Raw genomic sequence first — 18,070 nt, 5'->3', positions numbered from 1 at the left:
CAGGGTGGCTCGTCGTTGCGGCTTGACAATCCCATGGCTCTTGCTGGCCTGACCTCGTATCCAGCTATTCCCTAGGATTCTAGTGCCTTTCGAGGGTTCTGCTTCGGTTTTTGGGTTCATTTTCCTGATCATTCTCATTCATATCAAGCCCTAGAGGTCCAGTGATGTTCCATCGGCTTGGGTTGGGGTGTCTGGTACCTCCAGGATTTCCGTGAGCTGGCTTGCCGCGTGGCCGTTTGCCGGGGGTGACGCGTGAATAACACCACCACCATGGGGATCGGGAGGTTCCATGGTGGTTTTTAGGGGCTCAGAGGCCTCTCTGAGCCGAATGACGCGCTAAAAAGACGTGTTTTTTGTATCCCCTAATATAGGAATAGGAACTAAAATAAGTTTTCCTCGCTCCAGATTGCGAAGATGTATGTCTAGTATTATTATTGTTGTTCGATCGAGAGATTACTATGCACTGTCTCTCTATTTCCCTGAAGGTCAATTTCTAGGGAAAAAGAAGATAGTGACTTCTACTCAGTTGAAAGTTCCAGCTGCAACTGAAATCCAGAGGTGAGTAACCGTACGGAGTACATACGCACGTACCTAGGTAGGTGTATGTACATGTACAGTACAGACGCATCCAATCCATCCAATCGACATTGGAGAAACGCACCGGCGACTTCCAAGCACGGGATGATCTACCGACGCTGGTAGCCACAAAGAAAGCCAAGTTGTCCTCGCGCAGATTTGAAATCCTTGAAGTCTACCAAAGACCAAAGTTTTCGCCAATTCCCTAGGGGGCCAAGTGCCAAGTCTATTGTCATTCATGTCTCGTGGGATCTGTCTGAGGGGGCTGCCTAGCTACCTACCTACCTATCAAACGAAAATTCCAAGAGCTTCGCAAGCTACCGTAGCTAGGACTGTACGGGACAATGCTATACTCTTGTGGAGGTGCGATCAAAAGATGCAAGACATGATCGTCTAGACCAGACTTCTTCCAGACTGTTCTTGCCTGCAAAGGCCCCCGCTAATTACCTTGCAAATCCATCTGATGTAACAGGCGTAGTGCTCCGCATTTAGCTCTGATCTTAACTGATAGACTCTGCACTGTAAATGGTATAACGAGGTTGTTACCCTGTGTGTGTTAGTATTATTATTATTGGTAGCATCGTCAAAAGTTGAGCTTTCTGAATATCTGGATAGGTACCGTACATACCCTGAGCAACAATCACGATCAGTTACAAAAAAATCACTTTTGAATAATACTCCCGCTTTCCAATGGATTTCTTTTTCTAGTTGCTATAATAATGTCAGCTTCATGTTTTTGATTCAATTACTCCCTGCTTGTGCATAATATCATCACTTTCTTTTTTTTTCCCCATCCCGTACAACACTCCCGCTCCTTTTTCTCCGAACGAAAGCCGCGTCTCCGCAGTTGCAACGATGGAGTTGAGCGGCAGACAGCCGCTTATCGTCGCCGTCTCCATCGTCCTGATCGTCCTGTCGACCGTATCGGTCGTGCTGCGGTTCTTCTCGCGCCATATGATGGGCAACAAGCTGTGGTGGGATGATTGGTGCGCGGTTGTGGCTATGGTATGCAAAGTCTCTACCTAGGTTTGCATCGCATTAATTGAACACTCAGGTATCCAGCTTCTGTCGTATTCCTTGAATATTGTCCAGTTTGTCAGTCAGTATCCCCATCTGAATCCTTTTATATAAGCTTCCAACTGAGCCGAGTCACAGGCGTGAAATGCGGTCTGGGAAAGCATACCAAGGATGTCCCAAAGGATGGACCGTCTTGTTTCCTCAGGGTAGGTGAATCAATTCGTACAGTACATTTGGAAATTAGTGGAGGAAGACATTGAACTGACTGCTTTTTATTATAGGCCCTCTACGCAATCGAACCGTTCTATGGAGTCTGCATGCCCGCCATCAAGATGACAATGGTCCTCCTCTACTGGAGGCTGTTTAGCTCGAATCGCAAAATCTGCTATGCTCTGTGGGTTGTCGCCGGGTTGCTCATCGCGTGGACCATCGCCACCGTCTTCACCGGCCTCTTCCAGTGTAATCCTATCGATAAATACTGGGATGTGGAAAAGCCCGGCGACTGCCTCGACGGCTACGTCTATTTCGTGACTATCGCCTCTACCAATCTCCTCACCGACATCTTCATTTTAATCATCCCCCTGCCCGTTTTGTGGACTCTCAAGAGGCCATTAAGTGAGCGGCTGGCCTTGATGGGGGTGTTCACGTTGGGTATTTTGTACGTCAGAATTGCCTCAAGCGCCATATTTTTGGGTTATCTTTGACTGACGCCCAAATCAGCGTGTCTGCAGTGAGCATAATCCGGATCGCTAGTCTCACTTCCCCCCGCAATCCAGATCCGATGTGTAAGTTTTCACCGTCATCGCCCCTTGCTTTAAGCACATACTGACGACTTTCTTCTTCCCACACAGGGGCAAGCGTCAGAGGCACGATCTGGACGTCCGTAGAAACAAGCATCGGCGTGGTCAGCGTGAACCTACCTGTGATGAGCCCCCTATTCCGCCGGTATATCCTCGGCCGAACGCTTCGAACGACTCGGACCGGCTGGACATCCTATGCGTCCGGCAGCAATCGAGTGAAGAGCAGCGTCGTCATTCGTTCGTCGCAGCCAAGGCATTCTACAGAGAGCACGCGGCCATTCGAGGCTGACGAAGCAGCAAACCCGCCCGGGAATAATATCATGGTCACGACGGAAGTCAACGTCAGGAGAGACTCACAACCGGAAACGGAGCTGGATGACCTCGCAGCAGCCGACACCCAAGAGAATCATCGACATCAGCCTTGGCGAGAACACTGAGCCACGCATGCAACTGCCTGGAATGGTTCGTCAGGGTCATACAGCAGTAACTGATTGATATGAATGCGGATGATAATGCTGTTTGGATTGTTTTATAGTTTCTGTCGTCAAAGGAATATCGGAATCTGGGAACGAGTCATGTCAGAGGTGGCGGCAAAAGTGTTTTACATGCGAGTTTTTCTCATTATCTGCTGTTAGAGAAGGGTATATATATGCTATATAGAGACGCAATCTAGGGCTTAGGGTTCTAGCGACAGTTCATGTGATTGTTGACACGTGACCGCTATGACTTCATCAGCAGCGCAGTTTCCCGCTCAGGAAAGACCGGCCTGCTTGAACCTCGGGCAGATTGTCTTCTTCCTCAGCTCCTGCCCTGTTAGTAGCTCGGGAGCAGAGGAAATCGGACAATAAAGGGAAGGAGCGAAGGGCGTTGATGCAGGCACGTGGGGATCTGCAGCAGTCGTCGCTGCTGCCCAAGGTTCCTTCCTCGCCGGCCCATGTCACATGAGGGAAGGTCCGCGCAAGCGGCGTCGATTCGCCCGTCTTGGGAAGTTAAAACTATACCTGCTCCTCCACGCCAACACGCCTGCGAATTGTTTTTTGCCCACGCATCGTCTCTGACATGGCCCATAATAACAGCGCCCGGCGGCAGCCGCTGCGGATGTCCGTCGAACAGGCGCTGGAAGAAGAACGCCGCGAGATCTTGGAGCTGCTTGAAGGTCCTCAAGGTCGGAATGCCCCTCCGGAACGTCGCGCTAGCCCCGCCCCCGTTCGGAGCCTGCTGGATACCTCGCTGGAGCCGGCCCACAGGCGATACGGCTCCATTGCGGGCATTGGAGTGGGAGTCACGCCGTCGTCCGCTGCCAGCTCTGTGCCTGCGACTGATAATACGCCTGATCCCGGTTCTCAGGACAATGGGCCCGACTCAGAACTCTCCGACCGTCCATCCTCAGATGGCGCGACGACTCTGCCTCCTCCCGAGAGGAGAAGGGCCCTGAAGAGTCGCAGCGTGGACATCCACGCCGACTATCGGTTTAGCATGCGGCCAACCGTTCCCCACATAGTGCTCCCGAAGCACACCGTTCAGGCAGGTAAGACGCCAACCAGACTCCATCGCGGTCGGGAGCAGCCAGGCTAACGTCAGATCGTTTTCAAGATGCGCTCCGCAAGCCAAAACCGCCTGAAGTCGTAGTCCGCTCCCTCTCACCGCGACCTTCCCAGCTTAACAAATACGTGACTGGCACTGGAAAGGTGATTAATATGGATCGCGCCTACAAGAAGCTCTCAGACGCCGCCCTGGCCACGTCAAGTGGCAGTCTATCATCCCTGTCGAAGAACGACGCTGCACGCGAGAGTGGCGGAAGCGGGGAATCCCTTGCTGATGATGCAAACGTGCGCCTTCCAAAAGATAGCACCGAAAGTGCAGAGAATTCAGAGTGCGTCGATACTAGCGAGGACGAGGTCGACGACACCAGCTCCGAAGATGAAGCGCTCAGTTCCAAATCATCACCAGAAAAGCCTCGCGGGAGGCAAAAGTCGACAGACCCTGTTTCCTCTCCGACACAGGGCGATTGGAGTGGGAAAAAAGGGCCTCCTCCCCCGCCAACAAGTCCATCCCGAGCGGGTCCACTGAGTCTCCTCGCAGAATTGGAGGAAGAGCGTAGGTGCAGCTTCCCCTTGCTTCGTCTTCTCAAATGACTGACATATAGGGGTACAGGAGAGCTGTTAGCTCCCCCGCGTCGAAGGGGATCCGTTCTCACGCCAGCTAAGGACAAGCCTAACTGGAGACGGAAGGGAGTTCATCCGAACACGAGTTTCGACCACACTGCATCCATGGTCAACACACCAGTTGGATCAGACGATGAGGCGGACCTTTCAGACATCAGGCAGGCCCAAAACCTGAGCATCTACATGTCATCCGTCGACAACTCCATTCCGGACCGGGCGATTCGAACCATCATCCGGGGCGATTTTCCTCGCTTCCAGCGAGAAGCCGCCGAGGGTCTCCGTCGACAGCGCAAATACCTGGTGGCAACGGATCTTAGCGATGAATCGGTGTACGCTCTGGAATGGACGATCGGTACCATCCTTCGAGACGGTGACACATTGTTTGCCGTGTATGCCATCGCGGACGAAAGCGCGGGTGGAGTTGATATCAACTCAGTACAGATTGGAGAAGGGGCGAAAGTGATGCAGGATACCGCTGACGTGGTCGGAAAACAAACCGAGAAGACCGCTCTGAGATTTCAGGCGAACGCTGCAAGTTTGATCCCGCACGCGTTGGCGTCGTATTTTGGCTCGGACAGCCGGTCGAACTCCCGGAATAACTCGGTCGACGCGCGGGCGTTGTCGAGAGCAGAGGCGGAACGGGCCCGAGCCATCGAAGGAATCTCGCAGACTTGCGTCCGGCTGCTGAGGAAGACGATGCTGCAGGTCCGCGTTGCGGTGGAGGTCATCCACTGCAAGAGTCCGAAGCATCTGTTAACCGAAGCGGTAAGTTGTTTCCAATGGGTCTGCCAGAGGTTCTTGGGCTGATATCTGGTCTAGATTGATGGACTCGAGCCGACGCTGGTGATTCTTGGATCCCGTGGTCGAAGTGCCTTGAAGGGTGAGCTCATTATCCAAACCTTTTTTTTTCCCCATCTTGTCATTCCTTCTGACACCATGCAGTGTGCTGTTAGGATCCTTCTCCAATTACATAGTGACCAAGTCCTCTGTACCGGTGATGGTGGCGCGTAAGAAGCTGAAGAAACATATCAAGAAGACCCGAGTGCGGCTTTCCAACAATCTCACGACTCCAAAAAGCCTGGCCATGGCGAAAATCGACTGATCTGCGCGTTTGCGCTTTCCCTGTGATTATGTTCTCTACGTGACTTATCCACTAACGATTTTCTTTTTCTCTGCAAGCAATTGGTTCCCCGGAGAAAGTGCTGGGATCTGTCTTTGGCGGTTTATTCGTCTCGCGTCATGCATTTAAAGGCCGGTTGGTGGGATGGATGATATGCATATTAGTTTTTATTGATTATTCGTAATGAAATGGGGTATGGCGTTTAGAGGTTGAGCTATGACTTGGTTACACCAGTGTTGAGATCGAAGTACTCCAGATTCAAGTATCAATGGCATTATTGTTCAAACTGACTGTTAGCACAGGTCTGCTATCTATCTCTATCCAAATCCCATTGAGCCTTTTTATCCGTGGATATACACAGCAGACAGCAGCTGTTAGACCCACTGTACCAATAGATTTATTTGCAAAACGTGAATAACTGTCATACCTCGTAGAAAGACAGGCGAGTACACAATCAAACTATGCATTGGGACTGGACTAATGTAACATGCTGAGGTATCTACCTAAGATAATGCACATCCCAACTCCTTTGTTCCGTTATCCCAGACTCCCTTTGTTTGTTCTCCATAATCCTGCGTGCTATATTACCCAGAATACAACCCTCCAGAAGCTTGCAAGATCATAAAGAAATATCAAATCTCCATGCTGGCTGGCGTAGTAAAAAAAAAAGTACATCCATGGATGTGGATATTGTGAACAGCTAGCTAGGATTTTGTCCGCTTCGACTTGCGTCCGGCGCTCTTACTGTCTTTTTCCTTGTTGGCCGTCTTCCGAGCAGCGACAGCCTCGAAGGCCTCCTCGGGGGGCTCTTCCGGAGGTGCTCGCTTTTTACCCTTCTTGGGCTGCGCGTACTTGGCTTCCAGTTCGTCAAAGAAATTGGCTGCTCGGGCCTTTTGTCGCTGCTGGATCAGCGCCGCCAGTTCATTGTCGTCCGCTTTGGCGGCGGCCTTCTTCTTTCTGCCTTTTGCGCCGGGGCCCTTCTCTTCCTTGTCGAGCTCCTTGGCCAACTCCTCGGCCTCCTTTGCCTCCTCCTGAGCCCGTTTCAGCCTCCGTTGTCGCTTGGCTTCCGGTTCTTCCGTGTAGTTTTTCCAGCCCTTCACCTCGCCATCGGCGATGGCCTTGTTGATGATGGCGCGAAACCGCTCGTCGTCATCCAGCACGTTGCTGAGCATGACCACCTCGTAGACCTTGTCCATGTCCCCCTTGTACTTCTCGAACGCAGCGAGCAGATCGCGCCGCTCCTCGTCCGAGCCCTGGTACTCCTTCTTGATCTTCTCAATCGCGCTGCGGTCCACCATGCTCGAGAACTGCTCCCGGTAGAACTCCATCCAGTTGAAGTCGTCGTCTTCCAGGTCCAGCGTCTCGGACGTGCTCCCCGTCAGGTCGTAGCGTCGCCGTCGTCGCTCGTCCGACAGAATCGCGTACGCGAACGCGATCTCCTGGAATTTCTGGTTCGCCTCATCTTTGGCGTCTGGTGGTGCCTTGTCTGGGGGGGGGGAAACATTAGTATGGTATCCTTCTCCTGGGAGAAGTGCGCACGGTGTGTAGCGGAGTGTAAGGGGGAAATACATACCTGGGTGGTGTTTCAACGCTTTCTTCCGATAGGCAGTTTTGATTTCGTCTGCAGTGGCCTTTTCATCTACCCCCAAGACCTCATAGGGATTAATCGCGGAGGGAGGCTCATCCGCTAGATCCTCGTCTCGTGAAGGCATTGCGCCGGGGGTGAGATTAGATTGGTATTAGTTTGTGAGACAGAAGGAAGACTGGAGTAAAAGATAAAAAGAACTTGACTGCAATTCAGGTCAGAAACAGAGCTCGCCTTTTGTCTTTACTGTTGGTAATTAATGCAGGAGTTGTTGATGTCGTCTTGGGTAAATCGTCGCTCGTCAAGACGCGCCGGGACGCGACTTGGAGTGACAGAAATGGATATGTCATAGCTCCGCGGCTCCACTTCCGCAGATACAGCGTATGGACCATGCCGAAGTAGATATGAAATTGAAGTATTCCGACACATCCAACCGCCAATTGAATAGAGTCAATGAAAGATATCTCTACAAGAAATTAATCCCATCTCCAAGATAATTGAGTTGAGCAGTTCATTAATTAATTGATTGATTGACTGACTGATTGATTGATTATTGATTTCTGAACATGACCACATTCGCAGCTCAATCAGACCCCGCCCCCGCCTCGTCTACCTCTCACCTCGACTACATCCGACAATGCCTTTCGCTAGCCGAGAAATCTCCTCCGCGGCCGTCTAATTTCCGGGTGGGCGCCATGCTGGTCCTACGTCGCGACGAGGCCGGTCCGACCGATGACGACACCGTTCTCTCGACGGGGTACACGCTCGAGCTGCCGGGCAACACGCATGCGGAGCAGTGCTGTCTGTCCAACTACGCCGCCGTCCACGGCGTTCCCGAGGATCGCGTCGGCGAGGTCCTCCCTTCTTCGTCTTCTTCTTCTTCGGACCCGACTCGCAAGGTGATCCTGTACGTCACGATGGAGCCGTGCGGGCAGCGCCTCTCCGGGAACACGCCGTGCGTGCAGCGGATCATCCAGACGCGGCAGGGCGGGAAGTACAGGGGCATCGACAAGGTCTACTTTGGTGTGAAAGAGCCCGGCACCTTTGTCGGAGAGTCGCAGGGGTGTCGGATGCTGACGGAGGCCGGGGTCGAATGGGAACACATTGGTGGGTTGGAGAAGGAGATCTTGGCCGTCGCGACCGCTGGGCATGAGAAGAAGGATGGGGAGAACTCCGGCAATGTTGGGACGAATATTGATGATATCAGTCCTGAGGAGCGACGCAGGCAGGAACAGCTGCCGAGGAATCCGAAGAAGAGGATGATGGAGGGGACTTTCGGATAGTCTTTCGGATAATGTCTTTCAGGTAGATTATTCCTGAGGAGGAAGATAGAGGGTTTGAATTCGATTATTAGCACTGCTACATATTTGCGAACAACCTTGGTTAGAGTTTGTGGTGGTTGTCGACAAATATATATAAATGCACTCCCATGCAGGTTGTGGGAAGCAAGCAGCATCAACCAGCCAGGGACCAAAATACAAAACAACAGTAATTTTCCCAGCCACTCAATGACAGCAATCGTATAACCCCATAGCAACTCGAGTTGTTGATCAGAGAAATCGTATACTGCATACATCTGCCCAAAATGGTGCTGGTGCTGGCGTCACGTGAACCGGCATCACTTTCGCGTCTGCACCAATTAATATTCGTCATCGCCAACACATCACAGCGCGTCAGCCAGACATCCTTCGAAAAGATCAACCAGCAGAACGGACCAGATATCTATCTATCGATCAATCAATCAATTAATCACCTCAAAACCAATATATAAGAGAAAGAGAATAAACAGACGAGAGAAAGGAAAAAAAAGAAAATGAACCAATGGCCACAGGAGACTCAGATAATGCCCACGATACCGGCCTTACGTTTTATCCTGCATTCTGTTTCAAGGCCTCGCCCACGCACTTCGCCTGGGTGAAGATGGCGGCTGTGGATGTGCACAGGTTGCGGACGAGGAAGGGGTTTGAAGGTAACTACCTCCCTATCTACCTACCTAATATCTACCTATCCTGGCTGTTTGTTGTACTTGGATGGAATTCATGATCTGGAAAGATTGGATGGTTTCTACGTGCTTGTGTTCTTTTTCTTTGTTTTCAAATGTTGAATATTCCTCCATACGTTTACTTGGAAGGGAATTGTTTGTGTCTTCTCAGGGGTGCCAAACAAAGAGCAGGTCTTGTATTCTCACATCTACAGGAAAAATGACCTCATTTTCGAAATAGACCTAACCTACTCCATAATTACATCCATTTTTAATCGCAGCTAACCTAAAACTCCAGGTCAAAACCTCTACTTCTACTACAACCACCCTATCCAGTTTGTCTGTCTGGCTGGAATAATCGTCGCCAGGGAGGAGTACCCGCGGCGCACCGTCCTCGTTCTCGACGATAGCAGTGGAGCTACCATCGAGGTTGTTGTTTTAAAGGTGCTCGCCACCAGCGACGAAAATGGTGCTACTGCAACAGCATCAAGCACAGCCACAGCTCCCGAGACAGTCCACGTCGCCTCGACGACGCGATCCCCGCTCGACATCAGCACGCTGACCCCCGGCGCCGTGGCCAAAATCAAGGGGACGCTCTCCTCCTTCCGCTCCACGATGCAGGTCGTCCTGGAGCGGTACGTGATCCTGCCAGACACAAACGCCGAGATCCGGTTCTGGGACGAACGCGCCCGCTACCTCGTCGACGTCCTCTCGGTACCTTGGTCGCTGAGCGCGGACGAGATCGCGCAGCTGCGCCGCGAGGCCGAGGAAGACGAGCAGAAGGCCGTCTGGGACCAGCGGCGTGCGCAGGAGAAGAAAAAGCGCCTCGCGGAAAGGGAGGAGAAGGATCGTCGTCGTATCCAGCGACGATGGGAGCGCGAGGAGAAGCTGCGCGAGAGACAGGCTGCTATGTGCAGAGAGGCAAATCGGAAGTTTCAGGAGATGATGACAATGAAGAGAAAGAAAATGAAAATGTCAACAGCGAAGCAAGCACCTGCACGGGAGAACGAAGGATGAAATGTGAAGATAGCTTTGCTATAACCTAAGGTAATGTACATACTAACTATATTTGTTGTTGTGCAGTACATACAATACAATGACGATGTATATATATACCTGACCTGTATGCACTATAATTATTTTTTTTCAGTGGAAATGAAAATGAATACCATGAAACTTTTCAATTATGCCTTGTTTTTTTTTTAATTTTAATGGACTCGTACTCGACTCCGCCTGGGTTACCTAGGTAGGCATTTACAAAAATAACAATAAATACCTGTTTATTATCCTTCCTCACTTGCTCAAAGTAAATCGGCAGAAAAATACAGGAATATTGTCACATATCTAACACACAAGTGCTAACGAAAGCGCAAGACTAAGTAAGACATTAGGTACTTCATTACTCAGAGTACATGCTCGAATAAGAATGAGGAAAAAAAAAAGTTACATCAATGCAGGACAGCGAGGTGAAGGGAATAGAATAAACTTCCAGAAAGAATGATACAGGGGTCATAGGCATGAGTTTGGAGACATAAATTATTCCCGACTGTCTGTTGTACTCACCAATCAGTCACCGATATCCAGACCTTGTCTTCCCTCCACTGCCACCCTGGCCGCCCAGCAACCCACGATAGTAATCTTCATCACTCCAGGTCGCGTCGCTGCCCAGATCGTGATATCGCCGTTCCCGCTCCCGCTCCCGCTCACGGAGTGCATCATCACGGTCGTAATCTCTGTACCGACGACTGTCGTCAATTACGTCTTCTGCAGAGCTCAAGCCTCCATAACCACGGCTGCTGCCGTACCCAAGAAGGTCACTCTCAGAATGTCGGTAGTCGCCCTGTCCGCTGACGCCAAAGGAAGAGCTGCGCGTTCGTCCGCGCTTTGTCGATGACGCTCGAAGATAAGAAGGTTCCTGACCGTAGGAGTGTGATGCTCGGTGGCCAGGTGCGGATGTGGGAGTAGAAAGGAACTCTTTCTTTCTGGCACCGGCTGATCCAGTCTCCACATGCAAAGGTCGATCATCGTCGTACACTTTCCCTCCCCCGGGTTGCGCGGTATACGGCTTCCTTTCACGCTCTATGGGAGCAGTTGGAGCCGGTTCATCATCCTCATCCACCACTGCAGAGCTCGAGGTGGAACGAGTTCGGTGAACACGATCACCACTTGAGGAAAACTGGTCTGTCGAAGCAGCTGCTGCAGGGTTTCGACGAAGAGGAGTCTTTGGTCGCTCTTCTGCGGTAATGGAAGGAAAATTAACACGACAGATTTCCCTAATGGAACGCTCCAGCTTCTCTCTCAATGCAGAGTCTGGGGAACTGGGGAAAAGTCTCCTCGGAATCTCCTTCGGGAATCGCTCCTTGCTATCGGGGTTGCTTATGGGCATGTGCAAAACGGCCTTTTTAAGGCGGGCAAATTCCCTGTCTGGATGAGCTTGGATCAGCAACGTGGCCCACCGTGCAAAACCACGAGGAGTCAGTCCGGGGATGTCTGGTTGTTCGTGAAGCTTCTCCTGGACGAGATGATGCTCCACTTCGAACTCTCGGTACAATCTCGAGATATTGGAAGAATGGTTGAAGATATCTAGCCAGAATGCCTTAGTGATAAAGATCCCAGGACGCAAAATATAAATACGAATGGGATACGAATGATAGGCCTGGTACGCACCATGCCATGGATAGGTATCTTCCGGCACTTTGGTGTCTTCGTAGAACTTTCGCAATTTCTCTGGAACGATCACGATAGTGTCTCCAGGCGGATACTCTTGGATCTGAAGAGGGGAGTCCGAATTAAGCTAGTTCAGATCTTTCTCAAAGTCCAGCACCTACCAGATAGACTGCAATTCCACGTAAGAACTGGCCCAGCTTCTCAGTCGGCTTGCCGTCTTCAAACAGCTTCCCCCAAATCCTCTCCAGTGTTGTCATATCACCCCACGTAGGAACTCGCGTGGGAGCTTTCGGGCGAAATTCCTTTTGGCCATGATCACTATACTGATTTGACGGAGATTTTCCTCTTTCTGGCGCGGGTGCAGCAGCAGGTCTTGGGCTGGTGAAGGAAGCTTGACCAGTTCGGTTCTGCAACTGTGACGAGTCACATTCATGACTCTCGTTAGAGGGAGGTGTATAAATGCTCCGTCCCGTTCCTGAGGCCGAGGATTCAGTGTAGCTTGGTGCTTGTGGAGGTGGAGCAGTTTGCTGCTGCTGCTGCTGCTGCTGCTGCTGCGGTCCCTGTAAATTGTCCAGACCGTACGCCTTGAGCTGCTGGATAACGATCGCGGTGATGTGCGAAATAAGTTCAGGCGTAAGGAAGCCTAAATTCTCAGCCTTGTTGGTCGCGGAGGACGCGGCATAGTTAACATGCCCTTGTGTATTCGGGTTCGAGGAAGGCGGGGGATAGAGCTGAGACGACGCCATGCGGGGTTGAGGCATCTGGATTTGATCTGAAGCATAGTGCGATGGATAAGGTGGGATATAGGAAACAGAAGAAGGCGATCTTGGTTCAGCGAACTCGTCCTGCGAAGCCGGTGGCCCATACGAGCTGGGGCTTCCGCGATAGCCGTCATATGCCATGTATGGAGTTTCCAGTTCGATCGGACGAGAAGACCGTAATCAACGCGTCACAGCCAGTTGAGAGTTGATTGCAAGAACGCAGAAATATCATACAATCCGCAAAGAAGCAGAAGATGAAGTCTGACGGCGGATAAAGTCTAAAGACAAAGACAAGGCTGTCTGACGCTGATAAATAAATGCGCCGGACAGCTGACCTTACAGGCGCCAGGCAGAAGGGAGCGACCGTCAGGATCTCGGAAGACTCAACGTGTGACAAAAGTCACCATTAACCATTAAACTGGGCCTGCATAAAGCAAACATGCAGCGAAAGGGGCGCAGACCACAGTTTTACTAGGTGTAGGATGGCGAAAGCTAGAAACATGAGAAATTGAAGCTGGCGGGGGCCCCCATAGGCTGCTGCGCATCATAGCCCTACATCATTTTTTCCCCCTCTGCTGATCGCAGCGCATCCAGTCGGGAACCGCGCTGACCTGCTGTGGCAGTGACAGGAAGACTTGTCGACTTGACTTAGTTCCTGCATGATCGATCAATATGGCTACCTAAGTAGGTAAGTTGGAAGCATTACCCCTTCCAGTGTTGATAGGGTAAAACAGAGTCCCATGGCTCAAATACTCCAATACCCGCAGTTGTCCCACAGTTCAAACTAGCTTGACAGCAAGCCTTCCACACAATGATATCATCGTTTGTGTTGCCCTAGTTTTTTTTTTTAGTTACGCATTTTTATTCTTTTCCCTTTTTGGACCGGTTTATTCTGTCATTATTAACCTATGATAGGACGGATCGCGAACATACTAGTGAATGGAGAGCCTTCGTTGGGCAGTAGATACTTGGGGTCTGTAGGCTGTGGGCAAGCTACCTACACAACAGCGTAATTGAGGACAGGGCAAGAGCTGTTGTTGACAATTATTCTTGAGTAGACGATCCGTGAGTTGAAAGCAATGACTGCCTGTTTTCTCAGGCGAGGGAATAAGAGATAAGACTGCGTACTTAACGTGATTCATAGTCATGCACTTGATACATAACTTTGCATTCTGATCTGTAGATTTGCAACCTGTCTGGATTTCGAAAGCTTGCCCATGTCAACAAACCAGTTCAAATTTTTGTTCATCTGTTGAATAACCAATTTTTTTCTTTTTTCTTTTCTTTTTTTGTTTAAAAAATGGACAAAAAGAAAAAAAAAAGGAAACGACTTTTAAAGGGCTGAAGTGCTTTGTGAAAAAAGAAACTGATAAGAACGGTTTGATCAGTGTCACGCCGACGAGGCTCTATCCTTGGGCAGTTCGTATTGGAATCAGGCCATGTAAGCGCTGATGAACAAACACGCTCTTGCCAGTGCCAATGCGGTCATTCCAAAGTATGAGATAGGCCAGGCCAACAGAGTCTATACTCTGGCTGCCGCACTCACAGGTAGTCCGAAATGTCATGGGGCACTCCATCGTCCTCTTCCTCGTCCGACGCCGCGAGGCATCGACCGGAAGATTCGGGAATGCGCATTGTCGGAGCTGTACCTTTTGGAAATCGAGGGCCCTGTATTGCGTAAGACAAAGATGATTTTGCAGGACAAATGGCGTAGCTTACCTCTACTTTTGCCCATCTACCAGATCTCTTCTTGCGCACTCTTCTGGGAACTGGTTCCTCATTGGCATTGATTCCCCAAGATTCCCATCCAGTGCGGACCGACTCGGAATCCCCTCCTTCGGAAGTCATGCGTTGGTGACCGATGCCCTGGGGGTCGAAGGCAGTAAAGACGTGGGATTTTGTCTTTCCTGCCTCAGATTTTTCATCCCCACGACTAGATTCCACCCACACACCGCCCCCAACAGAATCGTCATCGTCATCTTCGTCGTCATTGCCGAGAGCAGAGACAGTGCGTGCAGTACCTCGGGAAGTCGTGTCGAAGTCCTCATCAAAACCAGGCTCACCGACGGACCTGGGAACGCTTTCGTCGTCGTCATACTGGCTCTGATCACACTAATGAGTATCTACGATCTGGTTTAGTTCCTTCGTGACTTACCTTAACGGCGTTGGACTCGTAGTGCGCAGTTGAATCCGTATCTGCAATGCCACAGTTTTCGTCCCACGGTTCTACCTCGAGATGATCTTGAACGCAGTTTGAGCACCTCTGCATGATTTGGCCATCAGCGACAAATATCTATCTTGTTAGTACAACCAGGAAGCGTACCGCCTTATCAGGGTCATGACGTTGGTTTTTGGCGAATTCGTCGATTGCTTTGGTCTTGTCACAGATGATGCACGTCAATTCCACGGTGGGACCGCCAACACAGTCTCTACAGCGGACAGGTGCTCTCCCCGACTCGACGAATTCGTATCCTTTGCGTGCTATTGCGTTACGGACACGATTGAGTTGGGCGTTGGAAAAGGCGTCCTGGCGGCGATACCTGTTGCAAGTTGCGCATTTAATCCTAGTAGAAATCAGTGCAGGTACTGAGGCGCGACAAAGTCATCTCACTTGTCAGGAACACGAGCACTTTTGATCCTTGCCAAAGTAATGTCAGTGTCTGCTCTAGTTTTCGAAGCTTTGGGGGAAAAGACTACTCACTTCTTCACCGTTGCCTCAGAATATCCCCCGCCTGGGCCTTTTGGAGGTGCCATGATGTCGAAATGGTAGAATGAGGAGCCTGCAGATGAAGATTGCTTAGTATTGGACGATGACAAGGGATGGATATGAAGAGGAAGCGGACTAGGTAGGTGCGATAGAGATGGATCTGTATGAAGTGAATCCTTCCTGATATTATCCTGGAGGAGACAGGGACAAGGAGAAGAACTCAGAATGACGATGTCTTGGCCAGATAGACACGGCCAGATTGAGAGGATCCTTCAGTTCAGGCAGATGAAGATGGGAAGGGACTAGGATTGTATCTGACCTTGGAGATGGAAAGACTATCTTAGGCTGTGGGACTAGATGGATGATATGGTAGAGGAGAGCTGGGAGATGAGATGAGAAGACCAAAACAAAAACACAGAGAAATGAGTGCGTGTAGTCTCAGAAGGAAATAGACAGAACGTTCTGGTGAATCGTGGAAGAGGTAAGAAGAGCCTTTGTCAGGTCACCTGAGAAGGTGGCTTCACAGAGAGACGCTTCACAGAGAGACACGCTCTTTACTCGTCAGATAAACACCAATCCTCGAGCTGAATTCTTTGACCTGAAAGAATCCGGCAAACTCCTGCTAGGCATGAAGCTCGCCGGATTCCTTCAATATTAACAGATGCAGAGGGACAAACAAGAGGTGTGGTTTCCCTATGATCATTTCCATTACTTTGCAAACAGAAAAAAGAACGCAGCAAACAACAGAACATCATCAATCGGATAACTGCATTTCATTAAACTGGTCTCATCAACATAATTCAGTCTTGCGGGGCAGGTTTTGGCCATGAACAGTGAGTGCATGCTTCATAAGTAACAATTGTAAAGAGCATCTCCAAGCAGAATGCGCTCAAGCATAGAAATGTAAACTGCTGCCATTCATCCTCTTGTCAACTTCTGGCCTGAATTTCTTTTATTTTTTTCTCATCCAAAGAAAGAAAGAAAAAAAAACTCTGTATATAAGAACTATATAAGAACGTGACTTGCCACAAGGCACTTGTGTGTAGAGAGCCAATCTGTAAGCAAAGATTGAGGGTATTCATGACTTCACTCGTATCAAGAGCAATGCCGATCCTTAGTCAAGACAACAACAACAACAACATCATCATCATTATCGATTTCGTTTATGGAAGTACTCTGGAGTATTCATTTTCCAATGAGATTGCTGTCGCTATCATGAGTTCCACAAAAGAGGAAATAAGCAACCATTGTTGAAGAATTTCCGCGGAATATAGGAAGTACTCCGTACCGAGGAGCGTCGATTCTCAGACCGCCAATGCTGCACAAATTACGGTGTACGGAGGACTGTCGTCCATACGTAAGAGGGATTTCTTGCCCCAAAATTGTGTACAGAATGCATGGAGCATGTACTCCGTACAGTCTACGGAGTGTGTACATACAGCATATGTGCAGTATATGAACCACAGCAGGTACTCTGTACCTCATAATTCTTTCTACGATCCTTTCTTTTCTGTGAAGAGGACTCTGAATTTCAATCTCACGTACCCTTTCTGAGGTTAGGGATCCTCAGCCTCCGGTGCTGGTCGACTCCCGGGAAGCAGGAAGCTCAGCAGAGCTTGCAGCAGTGGTGGAGAATCCCGCGTCCCCGAGGGCGGACCAGCAGACCGGCAACTGGTGGCCAGCCCAATGATGTCTTCCCGGCGGGACGGATCCGACCCGAACCAGGCATGCGCCAATAGCATTAGCCAGGAACAGAGCCGGCCGGTGCCGCGGATGGACGAGAGCCGTCTTGGTTGAGCGCCATTATTAATTATTATTCCTGAATCCTGAGGCCTCTGACGATGCCCAAGTCCACCAAATCCAGAGCTAGGCACCACGGCTCGGCCCATGGGCCAGCGGAAGGTCGGAGAAAAAGTCCAGGGCGAGGGATCCCAGGTCCGTGGGGGGATTCCCCTCGTTCAACGGCTCTCCTGATCTCCCGGGAGGTACCAGAGATCAAGGAGGGGTCGGGTACCAAGATCCCAAGATGCCACAATGAGCAGTCACAGATAACAAACCTACGTTCTGATTTTCCATGGACACATCACACCTGCATCTATTTCTTGTACTTTCTGTCTTTAAGCATCCAGATTGGTGGGAAAAGAAAAAAAGAAATCATGAAATGAGCTCTTTCTGTCTCTAATTGATTAGTCATTCATTGCAGGTAACGTAATCCACCACCGAGCTGGTCACACCACCGAGCTGGTCAGTCCTTGGCCAAGAGTTGCAGCCCAACGTGACCGAAAATCTTGAAGATTATTGCAACAAAATCTATTATATTTTCCTATATAAAAGAAAAGGCACTATTTATTAGGACATTTAAGCCGATTATGGCCTTCTTGATTGCAATTACTGCACCTTGGTGGTCTCCGTGGTCGTCGAGATGATTCCTGCAGTTGCTCATGCTCTTGAGCTTTTTGCTGCCCTTCAGCACCTGTCAAGCTTCCTCCTGCTTGAATAAAATATCTAGATGCTTGTCGCTTTCTTTTTTGGCGTTGGTTTTCTGTGCAAAGCTGATGAATCTCTTGCTGCAATAGGATAGCATTCTGCATGGTAATCTCTGCACATTTAATCACCTTATCCACTGCCTGTTCTATAGTAGAAGGAGATAATGATTGAAGACTTCGGAGATGTTGAATTCGCTTCTTTTGC

General features: G+C 50.1%; 7 protein-coding genes across 7 annotated transcripts; 4 read left to right on the top strand and 3 right to left on the bottom strand.

The window, feature by feature from the left end:
* Positions 1–1,431: 1,431 nt before the first annotated feature.
* T310_5989 (Uncharacterized protein) lies at positions 1,432–2,830 on the top strand (the record flags this gene model as incomplete). Its single annotated transcript, XM_013471174.1, has 5 exons — positions 1,432–1,562; positions 1,631–1,799; positions 1,875–2,251; positions 2,314–2,378; positions 2,445–2,830. The coding sequence occupies 5 exons, from the start codon at positions 1,432–1,434 to the stop codon at positions 2,828–2,830; spliced, it is 1,128 nt and encodes a 375-aa protein (XP_013326628.1).
* Positions 2,831–3,452: 622 nt separating this feature from the next.
* Positions 3,453–5,660, top strand: T310_5988 (Universal stress protein family domain protein; the record flags this gene model as incomplete). The annotated part of the gene is made up of 5 exons (XM_013471173.1): positions 3,453–3,921; positions 4,023–4,490; positions 4,548–5,323; positions 5,378–5,438; positions 5,533–5,660. The coding sequence occupies 5 exons, from the start codon at positions 3,453–3,455 to the stop codon at positions 5,658–5,660; spliced, it is 1,902 nt and encodes a 633-aa protein (XP_013326627.1).
* Positions 5,661–6,382: 722 nt separating this feature from the next.
* On the bottom strand, positions 6,383–7,390 carry T310_5987 (DnaJ domain protein; the record flags this gene model as incomplete). The annotated part of the gene is made up of 2 exons (XM_013471172.1): positions 6,383–7,164; positions 7,252–7,390. 2 exons carry the CDS (start codon positions 7,388–7,390, stop codon positions 6,383–6,385), a joined length of 921 nt encoding a protein of 306 aa, XP_013326626.1.
* A 439-nt stretch (positions 7,391–7,829) lies between these two features.
* On the top strand, positions 7,830–8,546 carry T310_5986 (Cytidine and deoxycytidylate deaminase zinc-binding domain protein; the record flags this gene model as incomplete). Its single annotated transcript, XM_013471171.1, has 1 exon — positions 7,830–8,546. The coding sequence occupies one exon, from the start codon at positions 7,830–7,832 to the stop codon at positions 8,544–8,546; it is 717 nt and encodes a 238-aa protein (XP_013326625.1).
* Positions 8,547–9,084: 538 nt separating this feature from the next.
* T310_5985 (OB-fold nucleic acid binding domain-containing protein) lies at positions 9,085–10,261 on the top strand (the record flags this gene model as incomplete). The annotated part of the gene is made up of 2 exons (XM_013471170.1): positions 9,085–9,232; positions 9,543–10,261. The coding sequence occupies 2 exons, from the start codon at positions 9,085–9,087 to the stop codon at positions 10,259–10,261; spliced, it is 867 nt and encodes a 288-aa protein (XP_013326624.1).
* Positions 10,262–10,814: 553 nt separating this feature from the next.
* On the bottom strand, positions 10,815–12,813 carry T310_5984 (uncharacterized protein; the record flags this gene model as incomplete). The annotated part of the gene is made up of 2 exons (XM_013471169.1): positions 10,815–12,038; positions 12,073–12,813. The coding sequence occupies 2 exons, from the start codon at positions 12,811–12,813 to the stop codon at positions 10,815–10,817; spliced, it is 1,965 nt and encodes a 654-aa protein (XP_013326623.1).
* Positions 12,814–13,374: 561 nt separating this feature from the next.
* On the bottom strand, positions 13,375–15,426 carry T310_5983 (uncharacterized protein; the record flags this gene model as incomplete). Its single annotated transcript, XM_013471168.1, has 9 exons — positions 13,375–13,506; positions 13,674–13,868; positions 13,902–13,950; positions 14,219–14,340; positions 14,392–14,775; positions 14,828–14,965; positions 14,996–15,212; positions 15,284–15,337; positions 15,374–15,426. 9 exons carry the CDS (start codon positions 15,424–15,426, stop codon positions 13,375–13,377), a joined length of 1,344 nt encoding a protein of 447 aa, XP_013326622.1.
* Between the last annotated feature and the right edge of the window lie 2,644 nt (positions 15,427–18,070).

The sequence above is a fragment of the Rasamsonia emersonii genome (assembly GCF_000968595.1).
Source record: "Rasamsonia emersonii CBS 393.64 chromosome Unknown ctg1118621760352, whole genome shotgun sequence".
Taxonomy (NCBI): domain Eukaryota; kingdom Fungi; phylum Ascomycota; class Eurotiomycetes; order Eurotiales; family Trichocomaceae; genus Rasamsonia; species Rasamsonia emersonii.
This window is presented reverse-complemented; position numbering and strand designations above follow the sequence as displayed.